The sequence below is a fragment of the Macaca nemestrina genome, chromosome 7 (assembly GCF_043159975.1).
Source record: "Macaca nemestrina isolate mMacNem1 chromosome 7, mMacNem.hap1, whole genome shotgun sequence".
In the NCBI taxonomy this organism is placed as follows: Eukaryota; Metazoa; Chordata; class Mammalia; order Primates; family Cercopithecidae; genus Macaca; species Macaca nemestrina.
This window is the reverse complement of record NC_092131.1, coordinates 152,998,575-153,024,100: the sequence shown is the minus strand read 5'-3', so window position 1 is coordinate 153,024,100 and position 25,526 is coordinate 152,998,575. Positions and strand designations below refer to the sequence as shown.

Here is a 25,526-nt window from a genome sequence, read left to right as displayed (position 1 = left end):
ATGAATACTAAAATAATTTTCAAAATGAGCAGAAAATTGGGTGGAGAGATTCTCCTATCATGAAGACATCACTCAGCTCAGTAATAAAAACACAACGTGGCACCGGTGAGGAAACAAATAGAACTAGACTAGAGAACCCGGAAATATACCCCTTGCCTTTGTAGAAATGGTAGTTAAAAAAGGTAGCATCACAAATCAGTGGGGAATAATAATTTAGTAGATGAAATTGAGAAAATGTGCTTCATTACAAAGAAATGAAAAGTTTGATGCTTACCTCAAATCATACACTATAATAAACTCCAAATAAAGATCTAAATATAAAAGGGAAACTATAAAAGAACACTTCTGTGCTGGAAAAGATTTCTTAAATGAGTTCTTAAAAAGTATCAGTGATGAGGAGGAAAAAGAATAGACTTATCATTAGAATGAAAGTTTTATGTTCAATAAGGACATAAGAGACAATGCTTTGGAGAATAGTTGCAAATCTAAAATAAGACAGACAAGAGTTTAATATCTAGAATGCACAAATGACCTGACATAGATCAGTAAAAAAAAAACAATAACAGATTGTGAAGAGTAGATAGTCCATAGAAAGGGACAACTAAACGGCTAATAAATGTATGAAGAGATGTACAAGCTCAAGAGTAATAAAAACGTGCATTAAAAATAACAATTATACCTAAGTTAAGTTAGATATTATCAAGGGCTGTCAAGGATAAAAGAAAACTGGACTCATGCACAACTGGTGGGAACATAAACAGTACAGCCATTTTGATGGGTTATCTGGCAGTACTTGGTGAAATTAAGTACTATGCCCTAAGACCCAGTATTTCCAGATATACACACCAGAATTAGTTTTCCACAGGTACATAAGGAGATATGGATAAAGTATTCATCACAGAATTATTTATGTAGTAAGGATTTGGAAGGAACCTCCACAGATGTCTATCACAGGATAAATAGGTAAATTGTGGCATGTATATGAGATATAAGTGACAAAACAACAGTCAGAAATAATAAACTAGATTTAAAAATAACATGGATAAAAGCATAGTTTAAAAAGGTAGAGTGTCAGAGGGACAGGTTCAAGAGGACTGAGTAGAGGCATTTGATACTTGTCTCCTCCACAAAGAACCAAAAATAGCAAGCAGATAATCATACTTTGAATGGATCGTCTAAGAAAGAAAACTAGAATTCAACATAGAAGTGACAGGAAACACCTAAGGCACAGAAGGAGAGGGAATCAAGGCAGAGCTAGGATTGGCTGGTAGCCTAAAGAGGCTGCTCAATGTGGAGAAAGGGTAAGTGAGAGACTGCTCGTGGTCCACATTCCTATGGAGGACTCCCACAATCCTAGACAAAGGAGAGTCCCTTACCTTCACAGGCCCTGAGACTAACATAGGGAACTGCCTGGAGACCATACCATACAACACCCTTGCTCCAAAGAGGAAACTCATGCTAGGTCCCATGCATCCCATGGCTGGATACTGACAGCCCAGTCTCCACTACACTGCATCCTGCCATGGGGCCCAACAGTCTCTGCATCTCCACATTCCTGGAGTCCCATTGACATGCCCTGCCTACAGCCACTGCCACTGCTGGCTACTGCTGCCAGGGCTGAAGTGGGAGCCATTGGCAATAATCCTGTTGTCCCCAGAAGCAGGGCTGTGGCATATTTATGAGTGCCATGAGGACAGGCTATCCTATCCACAGCCATACCCTGAGGCCAAATCATGTGCTATTCAGCCACCTGCCTTCTGCTGCGACCACTGAAAGCAACCCTGCCATCCCCACAGTTGCCGTGACCCTCACCTGAGCATTCCATTGGGGGCCTGGGGATCACTCTGCCTCTGCCAACAATAGCCAGTGCCCACATGTACCACTGAGGGACCTGAGGACAGGCCTGCCCAGCCCAGCTCCACCCTCTGGTCAGTGCCTGAGAATGCCATCTGGGGCCTGGGATCACCCTGCCTCATCCATCATCATTGGCACCTGAGCACTCCTCCCAGGGTCCTAAGGATGGGACCACCCAACCTGCCACCACCACAGCTGGCACCCACCTGAATGCATCACCTGAGGGCCTGAGTACCTGTTGCAGCCACCTCCAACACCAGTGTGAACCACTTGGGAGCTAGGGAGTTGTTCTGTCACTACCACTGCCTTGTTCACATACCACCCACTGCCCAGGAGCTCAACAACCTGCCCACACACCAGGCCACCAATGCCACTGCTGGCACCCAAGCAAGGTACTGGAAGGCCCAAGAAGTGGCCTACCTGAAGCAACTAACACAAGTGCCAGTGTATGCTGTCCTGGGGCCCACGGACAGGAATGTCCAGCCTTCCATGGCCACCACTGGGGCCAGAGGAGCAGTCTACCTGGTGTCTCTGTTCCCAGTAAAATTTCACCAAGGCCTCCACTAACAACAACACCCTAAGCCACTGAGAAAATCACCTACATACACCACAGATGCTATTTATAGCCAAATAAATCATACACAAACTACACTGCTGCACACACTCATAATCAAAGCCAAAGTGTCCTACCCAACAAACATTATAGATACATCATCAGGAAAAAGTCCTCTAAGAGGAAGAAGTGACTATTACACCAGATGCACAGATATCAATGTAAGGACACAGAAACACGAAAAAGCAAAGAGATATGACACCTGCAAAGGAACACAGTAATTCCCCAACAACAGATTCCAATGAAAAAGAAATTTATGAAATCCCAGAAAAACAATTCAAAATGATATTAAAAGTATCAGTGAGATACAGGGGAACACAGATAAACAATATAAAGAATAAGAAAAACAATTCAGGATATGAATGAGAAATTTAGCTAAGAGATAGGTATCATAAAAGAGAACTCAACAAAAATTATTGAAGAATTCATTGAATGAAATAAAAAATACAATATAAAGCTTCCACAATAGACTAGAACAAGCAGAAGAATTTCAGAACTTGAAGAAAAGTCTTTTGAAATAGCCCAATTTTTTTTTTAAGGAATAAAAAAGAACAAACAAAGCATACATGACACATGGGACTCCATAAAGCAACCAAATATTCAAAATTTCAGTGTCCCAGAAGGTGAAGAGTCAACCAAAGGGATACAAAACCTATTTCACAAGATAATAGCTAAAAACTTCCCATCTAGCAAGAGATTTACACATACAGATTCAGAGAACTTAGAGATCCCCAAGCAGATACAATTCAAAAAAACCTCCATACATTATAGTCAAACTGTCAAAGTGAAAAACAATGAGATAATTTTTTTTTTTTTTTTTTTGAGACGGAGTCTTGCTCTGTCGCCGAGACTGGAGTGCAGTGGCCGGATCTCGGCTCACTGCAAGCTCCGCCTCCCGGGTTTACGCCATTCTCCTGCCTCAGCCTCCCGAGTAGCTGGGACTACAGGCACCCGCCACCTCGCCCGGCTATTTTTTTGTATTTTTTACTAGAGACAGGGTTTCACCGGGTTAGCCAGGATGGTCTCGATCTCCTGACCTCGTGATCCGCCCGTCTCGGCCTCCCAAAGTGCTGGGATTACAGGCTTGAGCCACCGCGCCCAGCCTTACAATGAGATAATTCTAAAAGCAGCAAGAGAAAGCATCTGGTCACTTATAAGGGAACCTCCATCGACTAACAGTAGATTCTCAGCAGAAACCTTACAGGCCGGGAGAAAATTGGATGATATATAAGTGCTGAAAGAAAAAAAACCATCAGCCAAGGATACTATACCCAGCAAAGTTATCCTTCATAAATGAAGGAAAAATAAAGTCTTACCCAGACAAGCAAAAGCTGAGGGAATCCATCACCACTAGACTGGTCCTACAAGATGTGCTCTGAAGGGTCCTATATTTAGAAGTGAAAGGATATTATCTACCATCATGAAACACATAAATGTATAAAATCAACTGGTAGAGTAAACACACAAATAAGGAACAGCAAGGACTCAAAAGTTACCAATAAAGAAAACCATCAAACCACAATGACAAACAAGAAATAAGAAGAAAGGTACAAGGATATATAAAATGACCAGAAATCAATGAATAAAATGACAAGAATAAGTTCTTACATATTAATAACATTGAATTTGAACAGATTAAATGTTGCACTTAAAAGATATAGACGCCTGAATGGATTTTTTTTTTTTTAAAAAACCATGACCTAATTATATGCTGCCTACAAAGAACTAATCTATCTATAAAAGCACATATAGTCTAAAAGTCAAAGGATGGAAAAATATCCACCCATGCAAATGGGTTAAAAAAGCAAGCAGGAGTAGCTTTATTTATATCAGATAAAAAAGACTTTAAGTCAAAAATAGTAAAAAGAGACAAAGAAGGTCATTATGTAATAACAAAGGGATCAATTCGGCAATAGGATAGGGAAATTTTAAACATATATATACCCAACACCTAAGCACTCACATATATAAGGCAAATATTATTAGATCTAAAAGGAGAGATGAGATAGACTCCAATACTATAATAGTTGAGGACATCAACACATCACTCTCAGCATTAACCAGTTCATATAGACAGAAAATTAACAAAGAAACATGGATTTAAAGTGCACTATAGACCAAATGGACATAACAGACATATACAGAACCTTTCATCCAACAGCTCCAGAATACACATTCTTCTCATCAGCACATGGAACATTCTTCAGGATAGACCATATGCTAGGACACAAAGCAAGTCTTAACAATTTTTGAAAAACAGAAACCGTATCAAGTATTTTCTCAGACCACAATGAAATAAAACCAGATATCAATAACAAAAGGAACTTAAAAAATTCCACAAATACATAAAAATTAAACAACATGCTCTCAATGACCACTGGGTCAAGAAACTAAGGAGAAAATTTTAAAAAGCTCTTGAAACAAATGAAAATCGAACGCAACATACCAAAACCTATGGGATATAGCAAAAGCACTGCTAAGAGGAAATTTTGTAGCAATAAATGCATACATCAAAGAAGAAAGATTTCAATAAACAATCCAATGATGTACCTCAAAGAATTATAAAAGAACAAGCAAACCCAAAAGTTAATAGGAGAGAAATAAAGATTAGAGAACTCAACAAAATAGAGCATAAAAAATACAAATACAAAGAATCAATAAAACAAAAATTTTACTTTTTTAAAAGATAAACAAAATCAATACACTACTAGCTAGTCTAACCAAGAAAAAAAAAAAAAAAGGAAGACAGAAGACTCAAATAAACTTAGAAAAGAAAATGAAGACATTACAACTGATACCCACAAAAACACAAAAGATTGTCACAGATTATCATGAACAAACTGGGAAACATAGAAGAAATGGATAAATTCCTGTACATACACAATCTACCAAGATTGAATCAGGAAAAAATAGAAAACCTGAATAGACTGATAATGAGTAATAAATCAGTAATAAAAAGTTTCCCAACAACAAAAAAAAGCCCATGACTGAATGGCTTCATTGCTGAATTCTACCAAATTTACAAAAAAAGAACTAACACCATTTTTTTTTCCAAATTATTTCAAAAAATTGAGGAGGGTATTCTTTTTCTTTTTTGAGAACAAATCTCACTCTGTTGCCCCAGCTGGAGTGCAAAGGCATCATCATCATACATATATATATGATATACAAGATACAAAATATATATATACACACACACACACACACACACATATATTTTTAGCTGCAGTCTCACTCTGTCACTGAGGCTGGAGTGAAGTGGTGTGATCTCAGCTCACTGCAGCCTCTGCCTCCTGGTTTTAAGCATTCCTCCTGCCTCAGCCTCCCATGTGGCTAGGATTACTGGAGCATGCTGCCACACCCAGCTAATTTGAATTTTTAACAGAGATGAGGTTTCACCATGTTGGCCAGGTAGGTCTCAAACTCCTAACCTCAGGTGATCCACCTACCTCGGCCTCCCAGAGTGTTGGGATTATAGGCGGGAGCCACCACGTCTGGCTGAGGAAGGTATTCTTTTTAACTCATTCTATGAGGCCAGCATCATCCTGATATTACAACCAGAAGAGGATACAACAAAACAAGAAAACTACAGGCCAATATCCCTGATAAACACCAAAAATCCTCAAGAAAATATTAGCAAACCAAACCCAGCAGCACATTCAAAAGATAATACACGATTATCAAGTGGGGTTTATCCCAGGGATGAAAGGATGGTATAACATATGCAAATCCACAAGAGTGAAACATCACATCAACAGAATGAAGGACAAAACCATACAATCACCTCAAAAGGCACAGAAAAAGCATTTGATAATATTTCACATCTCTTTATGATAAAAGTTCTTAACAAATTGGGTACAGAAGGAAAGTATCTCAACATAATAAAGACCATATATGACAAACCCACAGCTAACATCATAGTGAATGGGGAAAAATGGAAAGCTTTTTATTTAAAAACTGGAACACGATAAGCATGCCTACTTTCACCACTGTCATTTAACATAGTACTAGAAGTTTCACCATAGCAGTTAGGCAAGAGAAAAAAATAAAAGATATCCAAACTCAAAAAGAGGAAGTCAACTTGTCCTTGTTTGCAGACAGCATGATATTATACATAGAAAAGACTCCACCAGAAAACTCTTAGAACTAATAAATGAATTTAGTAAAGTTGCAAGATACAAAATGAACTTTAAAAATCACTAGTGTTTCTATACACCAATAACAAACTATTTGAAAAAGAAATCAACCAAGCAATCCTATTTACAACAGGTACAAAAATCAAATAAAATACATAGGGATAAATTTAACCAAGTAGGCGAAAGACCTTTTCAAGGAAAACTACAAAACACCGATGAAAGAAATGGAAAGAACTTATTGAAAGACATCCATTCTTATGGATTAAAGAATATTGTTAAAAAGACCATACTACACAAAGCATCTACAGATTCAATGCAGTCCTTATCAAAATGCCACTGTCATTTTCACAGAAATAGAAAAAAACAATCCTAACATTCACTTGAAACCAAAAAGAGCTCAAATAGCCAAAGCAATCTTGAGCAAAAACAAAAACCACCACAGCTAGAGGCATTATACTACCTGACCTCAAAAATATTACAAGGCTATAGCAACCAAAGCAGCACAGCATTGGTAAAAAATAGACACAAAGACCAATGAAACAAAGTAGGGAACTCAGAAATAAATCCACATGTTGGGGAAAGAATACCCTGTTAAATAAGTGGTGCTGGGAAAACTGGATATCCATACGCAGAAGAATGACACTGGACCTCTATCTCTCACCATACACAAATATCTACTCAGCATGGATTAAAGACTTAAAACATACCACATACAATTATAAAAGTACTAGAAGAAAACATGGGGAAATGCTTCAGGACATTGGCATAGGCAAAGATTTTATGGTTAAGGCTTTGAAAGCACAGGCAACAAAAACAAAAATACACAAATGGGATTATATTAAACTGGGAAGCTTCTGCACGACAAGGAAACAATCAACAGAGTGAAGACAACTTGTTGAATGGGAGAAAATATATGCAAACTACTCATCCAACAAGTGACTAATATCCAGAATATATAAGGAACTCAACTAAACAGTTGAGTTTAAAAAAAAAAAAAAAAAAAACAAAAAAACCCATTAAAAAGTAGTCAAAGGATTTATGAACACACATTTCTCAAAAGACATTCAAATGGCCAACAGGTACATGAAATAATGTACAACATCACTAAACATCAAACAAATGGAAATCAAAACCACCATGACATATCATCTTACACCAGTTAAAATGGTTATTATCAAAAAGACAAAAATAACAGATGCTGGGAAGGACAGAGAAAAAGGAACTCTTACATACTGTTGATAGGAATGTGAGTTAGTACAGTCATTATGGAAAACAGTATGGTGATTTCTCAAAGAACTAAAAAGAGAACTATCATATGATCCAGCAATCCCACTACTGAATATTTATCAAAAAGAAAAAAATCAGTATATCAAAGGGATACTTGCACCGTGTTTACTGTAGAATGATTCACAACAGCAAATATATGAAAAGAACCTGTGTCCATCAACAGACGAATGAATAAAGAAAGAAAATGTGGTGTGTACACACACGAATACTATTCAGCCATAGAAAATAATGATATCCTTGTCAATTTGCCACAACATGGATGGAACCAGAGGTCATTATGTTAAGTGAAATAAGCCAGGCACAGAAAGACAAATATCACATGTTCTTACTCACATGTGAGGGCTAAAAAAATTGATGTAATGGAGATAGAGATTAGAATGATAGATACCAGAGGCTGAGAAAGGTGTTTATGTGGGGTGGTTGAAGAAAGGTTGGTTAATGGGTATAAATACACAGAAGGAATAAATTCTAATGCTCCACAGTGGAGTAGTGTGACTACGTATTGTATATTTTAAAATAGCTAGAAGATAGGACTGGAAACATTCCCAGCACATAGAAATGATAAATTCTCAAGGTGAAATACCCTAAATAGCCAGACTTGATCACTACACAACCTATGCATGTAAAAAAAATTACATATGCCTCATAAATATGTACAAGTATTATTTATCAATAAAATTTGTTATTTATAAAAATTAAAGGCCAGGGGTGGTGGTTCACACCTGTAATCCCAGCACTTCGGGAGGCCAAGGCAGGTGGATCACCTGAGGTCAGGAGTTTGAGATCAGCCTGGCCAACATGGCGAAATCCCGTCTCTACTAAAAATGCAAAAATTAGTCAGGCATGGTAGCCAATGCCTGTAATCCCAGCTACTTAGGAAGCTGAGGCAGAAGAATCACTTGAACCCGGGAGGTGGAGGTTGCAGTGAGCCAAGATTGTGCCATTGCACTCCAGCCTGCGTGACACAGCAAGACTCTGTCTCAAAAAAAAAAAAGTTAAAAATAGGCATATGCATATTATTTTTTCAAAATATACATGTAACTAAATACATGGAAAGTAAACTGAAAAGACATGCTAGTATGCCAGGTGGCAAGGATTATGATTTTCTGTTTCATATACCTGAGATTAAAAAGAATCACTCAAGTAAAAAAAATGAACCCCAGAGAGATTAAGTTGCAAGATCTCAATTCTTAGTCAACTATATAATGCAGGTCGCCTATTTCCCAGGTCTTTCTACTCTACCACACTCCTCTTTCCCAGGAAGCTGAAAGTGGCATCTATTAAGATAACAACCTTGGGCACGGTGGCTCACGACTGTAATCCTAGCACTTTGGGAGGCCGAGGCAGGTGGATCACCTGAGGTCAGGAGTTTGAGACCAGCCTGACCACATGGTGAAACCCTGTCTACTAAAAATTCAAAAAGTAGCCAGGCGTGATGGCGGATGCCTATAATACTAGCTACTTGGGAGGCTGAGACAGGAGAATTGCTTGAATCCAGGAGGCGGAGGTTGCAGTGAGCCGAGATTGCATCACTGCACTCCAACCCGAGTGACAGACTGAGACTCTCTTTCAAAAAAAAAAGATAGCAACCTAATTCCTAGAATTCATTATTTTTTCCACAGAAGTACAATCTCACTCAACTGTTTCCTGATTTTCTATTGAGGAAAAATACTTCTCAGATATGATTGCCTGTAAATTCAGTTATTCTTGCTTCATGAGCGTTCAAATATGTAAAGCCAGGTATGTACTTTCAGATATTAGGCTGGCGCAAAAGTAACTGCAGTTTTTTCCATTACCTTCGATGGCAAAACCTGCAATTACTTTTGCACCAACCTAATAAAACATGGTAATTTCAGATGTATTGTTATTCTACTGTGAATTTGAGATTACTCAAAATACAATCTTTCAATATTGTTTATATTTGAACTGGTTCATTTCTTCTAGACAAACCCAAACTTTTCTATAATTCATGATTTTTATATTAACATCTAGCTATAATGATATTCTGAGATATCATGAAAGTTGATAAACCAAAAGGGCTTTGTTTACATATAAAAAACTCATTCTTCATCAATGAGGAAAAATTGACAGCTTCTGTGGGGATATACAAATGTTAGGTAAAGCCATGGATTTCAACCATTTTATAGTTAATAGGCATCAAAGAAAAACTTTAAAGTTAAACGCTTATAAATATACAGTGTTAGGCCAGGCACAGTGGCTCACTCTGGGAGGCTGAGGCAGGCAGACCACCTGAGGCTAGGAGTTCAAGACAAGCCTGGCCAACATGGTGAAACTCCGTCTTTACTAAAAATTAAAGAATTAGCTGGGCGTGGTGGCACGCACCTGTAATCCCAGCCACTTCGGAGGCTGAGGCAGGAGAATCGCTTGAACCCAGGAGGTGGAGGCTGCAGTGAGCCCAGATCGCGCCACTGTATTCCAGCCTAGGCAACAAGAGCGAGACTCCATCTGAAAAATAATAAAAAAAAATATATAAATACACACACACACAGTGTTAGTAAACACACTGGTTTTAAAATATTTTATAGGAAAAGACATTTTATAGAAAGCTGTTTGTTATTGTCTGGAGTTATAGTTGGCTTTATTTCAAAATTTCCTAAGTTATTCTACTTAACATTCAGAAGATGGAAAAAAGAAAACTTTCAGGTAAGGACAAATACTGCATGATCATTTATGTGAGGCATCTAAAATAGTCAAACTCACTGAAGCAAAGAATAAAATGGTTGCCAGGGGCTGGGGGTTGGGGAAATGGGGAGTTGCTAATCAATTAGTATAAAGTCAGTTACGCAAGATGAAAAAGTTCTAGAGGTCTGCTGCATAATGTGCCTGTAGTTAACAATACTCTATTGTACCCTTAAAAATCTCATGTTTAGTATTCTTACTACCTCCACAACAACCAAATAAAGGACTTTTAAAAAAACCTTTAGGCCAGGTGCAGTGGCTCACGTCTATAATCCCAGCACTTTGGGAGGCAGAGGCAGGCAGATTACGAGGTCAGGAGATCGAGACCATCCTAGCCAACATGGAGAAACTCTGTCTCTACTAAAAACACAAAAATCAGCTGGGCGTGGTGGTGCACATCTGTAGTCTCAGCTACTCGGGAGGCTGAGGCAGGAGAATCGTTTGAACCCGGGAGGCAGAGGTTGCAGTGAGCCAAGATCATTCCACTGCACTCCAGCCTAGGCAACAATAGCAAAACTCTGTCTCAAAACAAAAACAAAACAAAACAAAACAAAAAAACAAAAAAAAAACAAAACACAACAACAAAACCCCAAAATCTTTAATTTATAATGAGAAAATAAGGATAATTATTTAAATGAAATTACTGATAGTTCAATAGAAGAGCTGGAATATCTCCATCATTCCACTGAAAATGCTTATTAACATTACCAAAGACTTGCATCTTGCTAAATCCTAGGGCCCTTCTCTGCCCTTATTTAACCTCTCAGCAGCATTCAGTTGATTAATACTTCCTGTTTGAAATACTCGTTTCTCTGATACCACTCTCATTTATTTCCAAGCTCCTAGTACACTGTTTCTTTTACCAAAAAAAACTTTCCTAGTCTTCTCATTTCATTTAATGATACCACTGTCTACCAGTTACTCAGTAAGAAATCCGAGAGCCATCCTGGATGCTTTTCTCCTTCATAACTCCCAATTTCAACCCCTAAGCAAATCCTTGTTGGCCTTATCCTGATCTTACCCACTTCTCCCGTCCTAGTCCAAAAATCGCCATCATCTTTCATCCAGACTTCAGCAATGGGCTCCTATTTTCTTCTGGCCCACACTCTTGCCCCATACAGTAATTTTTCCACATAATAGCAAGTATCGTCTTTTAAAAAATTTCCAGTCTTCCCAGTGTGTTTAGAGTAAAATCTCTAGGACTACACATAATCTGGTCCCCGCCCACTTCTAAAGTCTTAACATCATACCCTACCTCATTTGAATCTGAGATACCCATCCCTATGAAGATGTACTTAACCTCTGCCTGAACTGCTCTTCCTCTAGATCTGCACGTCCAGCTTCTTTCCTCATTCAAGTGTGAAATAAACTATTGATAGAATTTTTCTCTAAAATTAACTGTGTATCTGCCTCTTCCCATACAGCTAAGCTCTTTGAGCACAAGCATAATTTATTCCATATGGTACTCTTCAACTTTATTGTGCCTAGCACATGGTAGGCACAATAAACACCTGTCTCAACAGATTGAGCGGTTAGAGAAAGGATATAACCCTTTTAGTATTCTAGCATGTGTGAATTCCTTTCTTATCTACCTGTTGGTGGTAAAGACGGTAATAATGACAGTGACTAAGTTTTACAAACCAACCTTACCTTACCCAAAAAAGTACATTAGTTTATTATCTATATTTAGTCCCCAAATGTTTTGAGACAAGGTCTCACTGTCGCCCAGGCTGGACTGTAGTGGCATGATCATGGCTCACTGCAGTCTCAACCTCTGTGGGCTCAGGTGATCCTCCCACAATAGCTCTGGATAAGCTGGCACTGCGACCCACACCATCATGCTGGCTAATTTTTCTATTTTTTTTTTTTTTTTTGTAGAGAGAGGGTTTTGCCATGTTGCTGGTTTCAAACTCCTGGGCTCAAGCGATCTGCCCGCCTTGGTCTCCCACAGTGCTGGGATTACAGAAGAGAGCCACTTTGGCCACAAAACTTATTTTTTGAGTTAGGTAACTCTTCTTCAGGTGAAGACCACTAACCTACAGGGGTTCATAATCCGAAGCTTAAAATAGGTTTCTGGAAAGAAAGAAAAAAATTCCATTCATTACTCTAAAAATTGAGAGTTGGGAATATAAAACTATTAAGTATCACAAAATAATAACTCAAATGTCAGATGTATATTGCTTATGTAGTTTCTTGCTGGGTGAATACTATCAACATAATACCACCTACCACTGCTGTATGAAATGCAGCTGAAACAGAAGTAGCTAATCTGTTTCACTCCTCTACTACTCCCACAACTTGGAAGGCCAAAGGATTTGCAATGACAATTTGCAGTGGCATTAGTTTTAGATAGGGTTATACGGCTATTAGTCTGAAAGTTCTTTTGACTTTCAAAAGCTGTTTGATTGTGTTATCACTGTACTTTGAGATTAGGGTGGTCCATTCCACCAGGTGAACGTTACATCTGAGAACACTATTTTTGGATACATAATAAATTCACAAGTGGTTTCTTAGATGTTGCAGTCCTTAAATAGTTCATTTTAAAGCACCATAACAAGGCTTACAAAGCTTGGGAGAGAACATTTCTTACCCATGTCTTTCCTTGGCTTAATTTCCTGCTTTAAAGTATTTAATTTTATACTGAAGGAGTAATTCCTAAGAGACATTTGTTTGCAACATGAATTGTTCCAGGTCAGATAATTAAACAGCTCAGGAGAGACCAGCTCCTTCATGAATGTTTCAGAGCCTAATAAAAAGGTAATCTTAAACATGGAAAATACTAAAACCCTTTCAAACCAAACGAACAAGATTTTCAGTACTTTAGAGAAATATTCTTAAAACATTTAACAGCTATTTTAGAGAAGTATACATTTTTGAAGTACTTGATCAAGCATATATATTGTAGTTTAAAGTTACTGTGCTGATCTTGGGCATTGTAACTAATGTAACACAGTAAATACTTAAGTAGATGAAGTACTTTTTATTACCAATAAGGGAATGTGCACTTCCAGATAAGTAAAAAAACCCTTGAGTATTTAAGCCTTATAGCATCTTATGACACATCCTGCACATATAATCAGTTCTCAAGTATTAACTGGTGGAACTGACCATTTTAGGCAGACATCCTGTTACATTCCTAATCACCTACTACTTCCTTCCCAACCAGTGTTAGCTCAAGGAATTTGTTACCTTTTACATTAGCTTATGATAAACAAAAGGGAGAAAATTCGTAATGCAACCAATTATGTAACACATTGCAAAACCAATTTTCTATTTTCCATGTCACTGCTCCATTTCTTGAAATATAATTTTCTTCAGTGTTATTTAAAATAGATACACAAAAATTTATTACTGTAGTAAACAGTAGGGGATAGGCAAACATTTTTAACAGAAATTAGATACTCAATACTTGGCATTAATATGTTGCTAATAAGCATGCCAGAACTTTTGACAACTTCATGGGATGAAGCTAGAGATTACTTTTTTCTACTCTCTAAACTCCCATAAAATGGATGTCCAATAAAACAACCTTTAGCAATTAATTTTAAAATGTCCTTACTTCAGAATTAAAAAATTACTCTAGATTATGTAAATTTGGACAGTCTTCCACATGAAACCTAGTCATAACACGCAAGTTACTGGTACAATGGTAATTCTTTTCATGGCATATGACATTTGCCTGTGTCAGAAATAAGTGATATTAAAATGGAAAACTGGAAAATTACTGTGATAAACTGGTGATGAATTCTGTACTCCTACAGTATGTTTCACTTATTACATATGTATACATATGCACACAAAAAAGTTTTGGCCAGCTATTCATGTGGAAATTCTGAGCAAAGCTTATAATTTTGCCAACATGGAACAAAGTTGCCCCCAAATAGTATTTAAGAAATAATTTTTTCTTTTTTCCTGTCACAGGGTTTTAAGTTAGACTTGGCATATACCTTTGATGCCATAATATTTTTTAACTACTACAGGTAATTTAGATATTATTATACGTGACACTAAAAAAGTAAAATTTTAGAGAACCACACACTGGTTGCTTCTGAGACATTACCTAAGATAAATCTCCTTAAAATTCAAAAGCAAGTAAGTGACGCTAAATTTTAGTGTTTTGAGAAACATGTAGAATCACTACTGACAGTTTAAATTTGTGGTGCTTAATATAACACAAATCCTCCAAATGGCATTTAAACTCAAGTTTTAATGGCCCAAGAAGTTACTATAAATTTAATAATCTCGAGTTAAAGAGAACCTCCGATTTGTCTTCGTTATGAAATTTCTGCCAAACTCCTACTTAAAAATGTACCAGGCCAAGCACGGTGACTCATGCCTGTAATCCCAGCACTATGGGAGGCCAAGGTGGTGGATCACCTGGGTCAGGAGTCCGAGACCAGCCTGGCCAACATGGTGAAATCCCATCTCTACTAATAATGCAAAAATTAGCAGGTGCCTGTAATCCCAGCTGCTCGGGAGGCTGAGGCAGGAGAATCGCTTGAATCCAGAAGGTGGAGGTGGCAGTGAGCTGAGATTGCACCATTGCACTCCAGCCTGGGTGACAAGAGCGAAACTGTTTCCAAAGAAAGCAAAAACAAAAACAAAAAAACCGTATCAAACAAATATAAATAGGATGCTGATTTGGCGGGGGGCAGGGTGGGGGGACCTAAAACAATGAAAACAAAAAGAAACCCTCCAGAAAAAGAAAAAAGGAGGAAAATTTTAATTTTGGTCACATAAATGAAGACCAAATGCCTTTTGTGTCACATTCTGAAACCTGATACTCCACCTCTTGTTCTGGATAGTGTTCTTAAACACTTTGAAACAAAATAGTTAAATGTCAAATTCCTTTTTATTTTTTGTTATATATTTCAGTTCAAAATGTTTATCTTCCTCAAAATGGTAGAAATATTTAGTCATAAATCCCATACGAAGAATGAAACTCCCAGTTTTACTTGTTTTGTATGCTCAAGCCTCACTTCAACAATGTAAATTAAAAGAGAAATTTTCAGGTTTAAAAGTGACTAAGATAATATTTCAAAAAATCCTTAGTAAATTAATGATTACAGATCTCTGAGCTTCTTAAAAAGAGGTAAAGGGAATCCACTAGGCAAATAATTTTTTGTCTTATGGACTAACTGCTTCACCCATAGATGTAGACTGACACTGACACCACAAAAGTATACATACCTGTGTTTACTGAAGAATTATAAACTGATTAAAAAAGAAAATTTCTCACAAAATTTCTACCATCATGGATATTTTAAATATTAAGAATAAGAGTTTTTCAGTCTAAGACAAACCTAAGTCTTACATAAGGTAACAAACAGTACCACCCACAGTACAGCCCATTTAAAACAGGCCTCACTTAAATATTAGGTTCTCAGTTTTCTTGAAAGATGTATCAGCCTGTAGTTAGAAGGGACTCACGTAATGAGAGCATTACTTAGTACATATATACTCATCTTTAAAAAGAAATCAGTTATGTTACATTAAGATGTGGAGAAAAAGTATTTAATCAACAACTTTAATGTAAGAGCAAGAATGAGTAATGGAAATCCAGCTCTTGCAGTAGATAGCATCTACTTGTGGCAGCCAAAGACTTCTTTGCAGTAACTTTTAGCTAGGTTGAGGGATAAAAAGAAAAATGAGATGAACACATTACAATATGATGTAAACCACTGGTACGGTTTTCACAAAAGTGGAAAAGATTTAATCAGTGAATAAATGCTACAAATTTGCCAATCGATTTTTAACTTCCCCTAAATTTATATTTTGATAAGCAATCTCTAAGATTTCAACTCTACAATATTTGATGCACAAAAACACAGAAAAATGTTTTAAGGGAAGAATAAATTATTTTAAGTTAGTCAGACTGTTAAGATATATTTAAAAACCTGTATTCCAGAACAGAAGTCACAGATGACTAACAAAAAAAAGAACGCACCTATATCTGGGTAAACAAAGCTACGTAATACACAATTACAATAAATTATTACGGTATAACTTTGGATACTGTTATATATTTAGCCCAGTTTTCCACAGAATAACAAGTGCATGCTTTCTCTCTAGAAAGTGGAAGATGCACTATTGTACAAAGCAAAGATAGCATAGGAGAACTGGGCACTGCAAGAATTGGAGGATAAAGGTTAAATCATTTCATTCAAATCCTTCGAATTCTAATTCCACCAATTCAAAGTTAAGAAGGGCTTTAGTTTTCAAGGGTTATCACATGCATACATATTTGAATACAGGCACAGAAACTCATCATTTTTATTTGGATAACAAAGGGTCTCCAAATTATATTGAAAAATAAATCCTAATTAATATCACTCTTGTAAAAAAAGTTTAGCACACTTTTCACAAATGATTTATGTAAAAGAGAAGAAAATACACATAATTTTATAATATCTTAAACTCTTTTATTCCCTACCATAGACATTTTGTCTTTTGTTTTCTTTCCGTTTTCTACAATTTCCAACTTGTACCTGTGTTTAATACTGCTTTAGTCTGCTAAAGACATTAACTGATTGCTTTTCTAAATCTAAGGATTATATAGTTTTAGTATAAATATATATCACATATTTTCGTAAAATTTTGACAAAACCGAATAAGCATGCCTTGTTTTAAGTCCATGCTCCTTCCACTGTTTATAAAATCTGATTTAATGATCAAAAAATTCTTGGTTGTCACTCTTCTGTTACAACAATCTTCCTTCTGAACTGCCACCCAGTTTTTACATAATAACAAGCAATAAAAAAACCAAAGAAATTATGTTAATCTTAGTTCTTCCTTTCGACACTATAAAATAATGTGAACTTTTTAAAAAATGAAACAAGTACATCCAAAACTCAATACATTCAAATGAGCTGAGTTCCTTTAAGGTAGTTTGTTACCTTGGAAGGCCACAGTTCATTCTCCTAAGTATACTGCACTGCTCAAAAAACCTTTAAAACTCTTTTGGGATTGCTTTCAAAGACAGTTGTATACTTTCTGCATTACCTCAAAGTTAGGTGGAAGTTTTGGAAACTTTCACTTGGTGCCAAATAATGGTAACTAAAAATAATCAAGCTTCCTAATACTGTATTTTTTAAAACAACGTATAATCATAAAGTTAATAGTGTCTGTGACAAATTAACTTTGAATGCAATTCTAAAAGAGTAAACCCAGCAGGTTTTGGGCAATGGTAGATTGCTGGCATTAGGAAATAACCTTCCAGCATGATCACTATTCAGAGTAACATTCATTTAGCTGTCTATGTTCTGGCATATTTGTTTAAAGTGAACATTCTGAGAGTTAGTATTCTTTTGAAAAGGAATATCACTCTTTAAAAAAAAAAGAATTTTATTCCTTTAAAGCATCACTGTCATAACTATGCAAGTGTTTTGTTAGAAAGTAGTTCTCCTTACTGTATCAATAAAGACTACTTTTAAAAACTTGAAAGCAAATAACCAGCTTATTTGCCCCCAGGCTTTTTAAAATCATTAACTGAAGATAAAATAATTTGAAATTTCGAAGGTACTAAAAAACAAAACAACAACTCCAAATGTAATAAAAACACATCAAGAACCAAACTACAATTTCTGAGCTGCACTGTTTATTTTGCTGCTTGAAACCTAAGTGACAGTATGCCACTATAATTATGGGGTTTCGTCTAAACCTTTACTACACTGCAGGTACAGAAATATACGGACACATTTTTAGAGAATTGACATTTTGCAAAATGCAGCAAACATTTTAATTTATACATGAGAAAAGGAAGTGTTCAAAAGGGTATGCATTTCAAGTTATTGCAGGTTATTTGTGAGAGAATTTCTGCAGGTAAAACATGTTTAAATTTAACCAACAGTAGCGTGTCAGTGTATTTAAAATCATGACAAAAATCTTCTCTCTGGTCATGTTGCCCATGACAAATTACTATGATGTTGTATGTTTAGGGCAAGATGTCAATACAGCATAAATCCCATGGTATTTTGGTTTTCTTCTGGAGATTAAAGCTGTTTTTCTTGGGATAAATGCAGCAGCAAAACACAAACCAGTTGATCAAAAAAGCACTTCTGCCATAACTCCAATAATTTTCAGGACACATCAACCGACAGTAGTTTTGCCATTCCCAGTTCTTTTAAGGATTACATCTCTGCACTGTTGCCTTAAGGACGTCTGTAAAAGCTTGTTCTCTGTTAAGCCAGTTTACTGACTACAGCCTGGTTGAGAGAATTTAGTTGGTTGGTCCATTTATCTAGTGCAGTATATCGTGCACCACCCCTCTTCTGATGATCCAGTTCAAGGAGTTGGTTGACTTGATCAATTCGGCCATGAATAGTGCTAGAAATAAATAAATAAGATGTGTCTACAAAAGACTTTCATCAAGCACAGTTTCTGGACTAATGTTTCATAAAATATAGTATCAACAAACGCAAAAAAAAAAAAAAAAAAGCAGCTGCCTACATTAAATGAGTTCAGTGTTAGTTTTAACTTCACTGTGTTATTCAAACTCCAGATAGAAACCAGATTTCAGATATTTTTCATCAGTTTCACTGAAAGAACCATGAGGCATAGATTTATCCAATTAATCAAAGGCAAATATCACCTGTGAAGCTTTAAGCACTGTACTGTTTTTAAGAAAGATGTAATTTCAAAAATGTTATGTACCACATACCCTATACTTAAAAACATATACAAATACTATTCATTAAATAATTCTTTGGCTGTATATAATAAGAAATTCTTCTGAAAAAATGATTTAGAACTTTTTCTGAGATGTGTTTAATATGTCCATTCATCAAAAACCATCACACATACATATATATCTCTTCTAATAGAAAACCATAATACAAGGGTGCTTTTTATGAATAATCAATAATCCAATTGCTACCTTTGTCACTATTATTCAAAACTTATGGTACCAAACATTTTGTGATAAGAAATAGTAAAGTACTTACTTATCCAATATGCACTGCACCAGCAAGCTCTCCACATCAGCTACATCTATGTTTAACTCCTAAGACAAAAGACTTGTTATATACTAATTAACACTTTAAAGACTTCATAATTTTACATAATCATTCTAATTTTAATTCATTTCTATCACTTAAAGGAAAATTAGTGAAGAGAAGATTTTTAAACATATTACATTACCACTTCAAAATATCTCCAAGAACACAGGTCTGATGAAGACTTAAATTTTTAACTTCTGAAGTATATTCCTACAACAATTTTATTGTGGTTGAAGTTAATCCTTCATCAATTATACATTTTAGCGACTACTCTCCCCTACAAATTTTCTCTGAGGGTGAAAGAATCTTTAAAAAGAAATTTAGTGATCCCTAATTTCTTTGTTACAATGTTGAGGCTCTTTTCTGTTAACTCAATTTACGCCAAGAAAACAGAAAAATTCACATTAAAAGTAAAGCCCAGTCCCAGCTACTCAGGAGGCTGACGTAGGAGGATTGCCTGAGGTCAGGAGTTCAAGACTATAGTGTGCCACACTGTGTCTGTGAACAGACATTGTACTCCAGCTTATACAGCAAGACCCTGTCTCTTAAAAAATAAATAAAAATAAATAAAAAATTAAAAGTAAAGCCCTTATGTTTAATTTAAAAAATTTAATTATAATAAAATGTTACCAAGTTAGAGGGACTCATAAATGGAACACTGGTATACTGCATTTATAACTATAAATTATAAACACCATTAAAATCCAAGAATGTAAGTACCTTAGAAATAAAAGGAATATGTATTCTTGTGTAAGGCTTAATTAATTTTATAAGCACTTGTGTTCTGATGTTTCGCAAAAGCTCTGAAAGACAAAAAATTAAAGTAACATTTTATTTAAGTTTGTATGATATCTTTATGAATCATTATGTACCCTAATTATCTTCTCAAAATACATTTTCCTGCTTGGCAAGGATATAAAGTGTTTAGATTTTAAAATACCTGGGTCAATGGATGCACAGTATGATCAATTGCTGCCTATTCCATAACTTCTTGTTCCCACCTCCTTGATTTTGTTGATGTTGACAGTCTACTAAAATATCATCTTGCCTTCTCAATATTACACTACTTTGTCCTCAACAGTTAACATACTTTAAGAAGCTCTGATTTATATCAGCCAGCCAAGATCCTTGTTTCAGACTCTCTCAAAACCTAGAGTACTATATTTCATATAATGCGTTTACAATTTCCTCCAGTTTTGTCTTAAAATTTTTTAAAACCAGGTTGAAATTCATGTACAAAGATTCTACATTTTTCTATATCTATAAACTGCAGTATCATTCTAGGTTCATGCAAGAACTTTTCAAATGTCTGTTGATTAAAAGAGAAAGGAAGATGGGGAACAACAGAACATTACTTCTGATGCATCTGAAATTTAGTTCCAAATGGTCATTTAAAAACCTTCAAATAGCTCCATAATAGGTGGGAAAATTGGAGCTATAAAAGAGGTTCAAGAACAAAGAGATGATTGTAGTCTTTGGTAATTCAACATAACTTGCTAAAAACCTCATTCACTTACTGGTATGAAACCTTCACAATGTTACCTTATCTTTCACAGTACATACATCTGAGCATTATCTATAGCAGGATATTTTCAAAACTTTTGTTGTCAAAAATAAACCCTAAAAATTAACTTTGAACCTAAGCATCAATAATAAACATGCAACAGCATCTATATTAGATTTTTTAAAAAAGGGACAGTTACCTTAAACAAAATGGACATTATATGTAAACTTGACTATATTAATATGAAATTGGCTAATTTCTTTAAACAGCTTCATAATTTTGAGGAATATCCCATCCAATGACAGCATTTAGAAACATATCTATACTTTGCAATAGACAGAAGAAAAACAGCTTAATGCCATGCAGCTTCATTAAGAAGCATTTGTTTGACAGTAGCAAAGAAAGTAATAGAATCCAGTTGGCAGAAAGAACATACCTTCGATGTGTTCTCTTATGAAAGGATCATCCATGATGTTGCTGTGATTTGTTTTTAGAATCTTTTCAAATTCAGTGATGTCATTATTCTGATAGGCACTAATAGAAAAATAAAAAGTGTAAATTATGTCAAACATGAAGTAGTTATGTATTAAATCAGATAATTCAAAGAGCCTGTTTCTCAATTTTCATATGCAAAAATCTAAATAATGTTATACTTTCTGTCATGGAAATCAGAGTTAAACAAGCACACATATCCTTCTGCCAAAAAAATATAAATTTCCTTTTCATGCTTTCGGTTTTTTAAAAGAAAGATTAAACAAATCTTCTTTTGGGGTTATACACTATATTCATACATAGTTAATTAAAATCACTTCAATATCTTACTTTTGTTAAAAGTTGGCAATAAAACATTTAACGACTATTTAATGTTTGATGTTTCCAAATGAAATTGTGCATTTAATTCCCAATTGTTCATAATGAAAGGAACCGGGTTTCATGTACACTACTACATGAACGGGTGTAGCCGTGTCTTTCAAATAAGAAAGTATATCCTCTGTGTAGGTTATTCAGAAAATGCAGCTTCCTAACTTTTATATTCTAGAAAGCTACCAGCAACTGTCAAAATTTTCAAAAGGAACATTTCTCAAATCTCTCTAACCTTAAAATCCCACTGAGCTATAAAGCAGAGACATCAGTGGCAGATAATTAGTGCCAACTAGGTGTACACACAAAGTCAAGAGTGATGGAATCCCCTGTTGCAGAAGGCCAAAGGCTGATTTATAGTCATAATTCTCTGAGGTATCTAGTATCTCCTATTGAAATAATTCTGTAAAGCTCTATGGGGATTGCTAAAGGTGCTGAGAAGGAAGAATCCAACCTTCTGAATATGGCACCACTGTCTGCTTTATATGTATCATCAGCTATTCTGCACGCCCTCTGCTAGTGCTTCCATCTGTTGGGTCCCAATGTAACTTCATGTTAGGGGCAGGTGATTCAAGTGCTTCAACAGGAATTATTTTCCTCTAGTCTCCTGGCAACTGACTAGGAAGATAAAATTAGGAAGCATTACTTTCTTACCCACCCCAAATACACTGCTGTAATATACTATATAGGAGGACATATTCAAGCATTGAAAACACTTGCATAAACATTTATATTTGTATACATACGTATTTTAACTAAAACATTCTTCCATTTCTTAAGCGGGGTTTTTAAAAAAAAACATCTTACACAAAATTGTGGGACACCATGGGTCACATCATGTGGGTCAAAATTTACCATTAAAATAAGTTTTGAGTTCCAATACAGTGGCTTCACTGGAGTAGTTGGATATAATAAATATATAAATATCATTATATATTCTGATGTAAGTCAGATAAAGTTCTGATAAATCAGTCCTTTAACCAATTTTAACGTACTTAGCCAATTTAATTTATATAAAATATAAATGTCTAGGGTAAAGCTTTTCCTCAATATTTCTTTCTAAATTGCTGCTCAGCAATTTAACATTATAAACAACTTTGGTTCTTAGTTAATGTGACCAAATGTGAATGAAATAAACTACCTGAAATAAAGATGAAGTTTTCTTCATCTTTATTAAAAGCATCATAATTAAAAGTAACCTAATTCAACAACCAATTTAAAATAAAGTAGTAAACAATAAAGAAACTGATTTAAAGAGGTAAGTTAAGGTTTTTAATTCCCAACAGTTCTTAGTCCCTCTAAAAAAAACCCTTTTATTTTTTTTTTTGCAGCCAAAATTAAGGTTTAAAAGTTAAATGAGGACATTTTACACAGGAACTTTAATATCATGAAATAAGTTATTTTCTCCAAGTACATACAATTTATATGTAGGTGACCCATAATTTGCAGTCTAATAGTATTTTCTGTTCAATGAAAAAGTACTATAAATAGAACTTCTGGTCACCTAAATTATTTACATATATCTGGGAAAAAAAAAAAGCCCTGCTTTATGTCCCTAACTACATTTTTCCAGCTGTGGTAAAACTCAGCTGTACAACTTAAAATAAAAGACCTGAAGAAACTTGGTAAATTTCTTATACTTTTTTAATGAATAAAACCCACAAAAACCCTGGGTTCCATTTATTCTATGCCTGGAGGAAAGTTTCTCTTACTCACTAATTCCTTTTGCAAAAATGGGCCTTTTCTTCTAGGTTTTTTGTTTGGTCTTATCTTCCATAATTTTGTTGAATATTAATTGACTATGGTAGGTTCTTCAGTGGTTAACCATCATTACGAATCATTCAATAAATCTTGGGTTTCTTACCAGTACGACCCTTCTGCCACCCCACATTCCACCTCAGAAAATTATCCATTGTAAACATTTTTAAAAATACTTCCATCTTGTCATTGAGAAAATATATGAGTAAAGAAATATGCTTATGCCGTCTTGTCTTACTGAAAATTCCTGACTCATCTTGGACTAGTTCATAATTTCATTTTGGATTAAGAGAGGTATAGGCAGTACTATTGTGAAATAACATTTTAAGACATCCACAATCAATTTTCCACTGAAAGACGCAGGTGCATGTGTGTGTGCGCAGACAGACAGACACACACACAGATAATAGGAAAACTAAGTAGTGAATGCTTTATAAAATCTTGTGGCTACAGAAAACAGCATGTAAATAACTTCAGAAAATAAAAATTCTGCAAACTTTTCTAAGAAAATACAAAAGGGCAAATGTTGAATATCAACTGAGTTCTGAAAAGTTTTATCTCTCGCTCCTTTATGAACTGCTTTAAGGAAATTTACCTTAACTGAAATATAAAATCTTACCTTACTAAATTCGTCATTGCTAAAATTTCTGGATCATTTTTGTACGGCTTGGCCTAAACACAGTAAAGAAAAAAATTAAGTACATGTACAAAGAAATAACATTTTAAAAAAAGAAGTAACATTTATTTCCAGATAGCTGATAAGAGAAATTAACAATTAAAACACACGTACCTCCTGTGAGTCAAATGGATTTATTCCCGATTTCATAAGCATATTTGCTAAGACCAAATATTTTAAGCAAGTGGTTCGTCTTGGACTTCCAGATTCATCATAATTCTTGAAGGCTTCAAAAAAATCAGTGTGTGCCTTTTCAAATTCACCTTCTCTCAAGTGCATTTTACCACCACATTCTGTGAAGAATAAGACACGAGAAAATAGGACATTTTCATTCTGTAATAACAAGATTGACCACCTCATAAAGGCCAAATGAAAACTATTTCAGTGCCTCTCAGTTTTTAAATTCTATAACTTGAAGAGTACTGGCCTCAAGGTATACACTGAAGTTCTAAAAAGCAAGAGTTTAATTAAACACTTTGATATTTCCCCATGCCACTGCCCACCCTCTCCAAACCAAACTTGCCTCTGATAACTCCCATAATCAGTGGATGAGGGATGGCAGACTTGATGTGAAGTGACTGTTCATAGAGTGCTTTAAGTTTTTTGTTATTTTTCTGTGCTGTGTACATTTGAATTTCCAAAGCATATATTTCTAATAACTGTGTACCTTTTTTCAGATCATCTTCTCCATCATCAGTCTAGGAAAGCAAATACTTAACTTTAGACAAGAGAGAATTCAGACAGTAATTCTTACTTGCATTAGCCTGGAAATCTTACATTTATAATACTATTTCCATGTGGAAAGGCAACACAAGTTTTAATTGGAAGTTACAGTACTAAGAATGCCACTTGTAATGGCCAAAAAGAAACTAACACATCCTTTCCACTTTTTAGTTATTAGATAAGGAAAAAGTAGCCAAAGGTTTTTTGTACAGTAGTCCTTCCTTATTCTAAAACCTCCAGTGGATGTCTGAAACTATGTATAGTACTATGTTTTTTCCTATATAGTAAGTCCTCATTCAACACTGTCGATAGGTTCTTGGAAACCATGACCTTAAGCAAAACAATGTACAATGAAATCATTTTTCCCCTCATCAATGTGGTGTTGAACAAAACAACATTAAATCACAGTTTCTAAGAA

General features: G+C 35.4%; 1 protein-coding gene across 2 annotated transcripts in view; it reads right to left on the bottom strand.

Annotated features, from left to right (window-relative positions):
• Window positions 1–1,082: 1,082 nt before the first annotated feature.
• Window positions 1,083–25,526, bottom strand: part of LOC105490640 (COP9 signalosome subunit 2) — a 46,678-nt gene continuing 22,234 nt past the window's right edge. For both annotated transcript variants that reach the window (XM_011756483.2, XM_011756472.2), the window contains exons 7-13: window positions 24,909–25,083; window positions 24,500–24,678; window positions 24,329–24,381; window positions 21,527–21,624; window positions 20,307–20,389; window positions 19,533–19,591; window positions 1,083–18,915 (exon numbers count right to left, since the gene is read on the bottom strand). In XM_011756483.2, coding sequence (XP_011754785.2) covers window positions 18,771–18,915; window positions 19,533–19,591; window positions 20,307–20,389; window positions 21,527–21,624; window positions 24,329–24,381; window positions 24,500–24,678; window positions 24,909–25,083 — 792 coding nt within the window. In that variant the 3' untranslated portion in view covers window positions 1,083–18,770. The remainder of the gene's footprint in view (window positions 18,916–19,532; window positions 19,592–20,306; window positions 20,390–21,526; window positions 21,625–24,328; window positions 24,382–24,499; window positions 24,679–24,908; window positions 25,084–25,526) is intronic.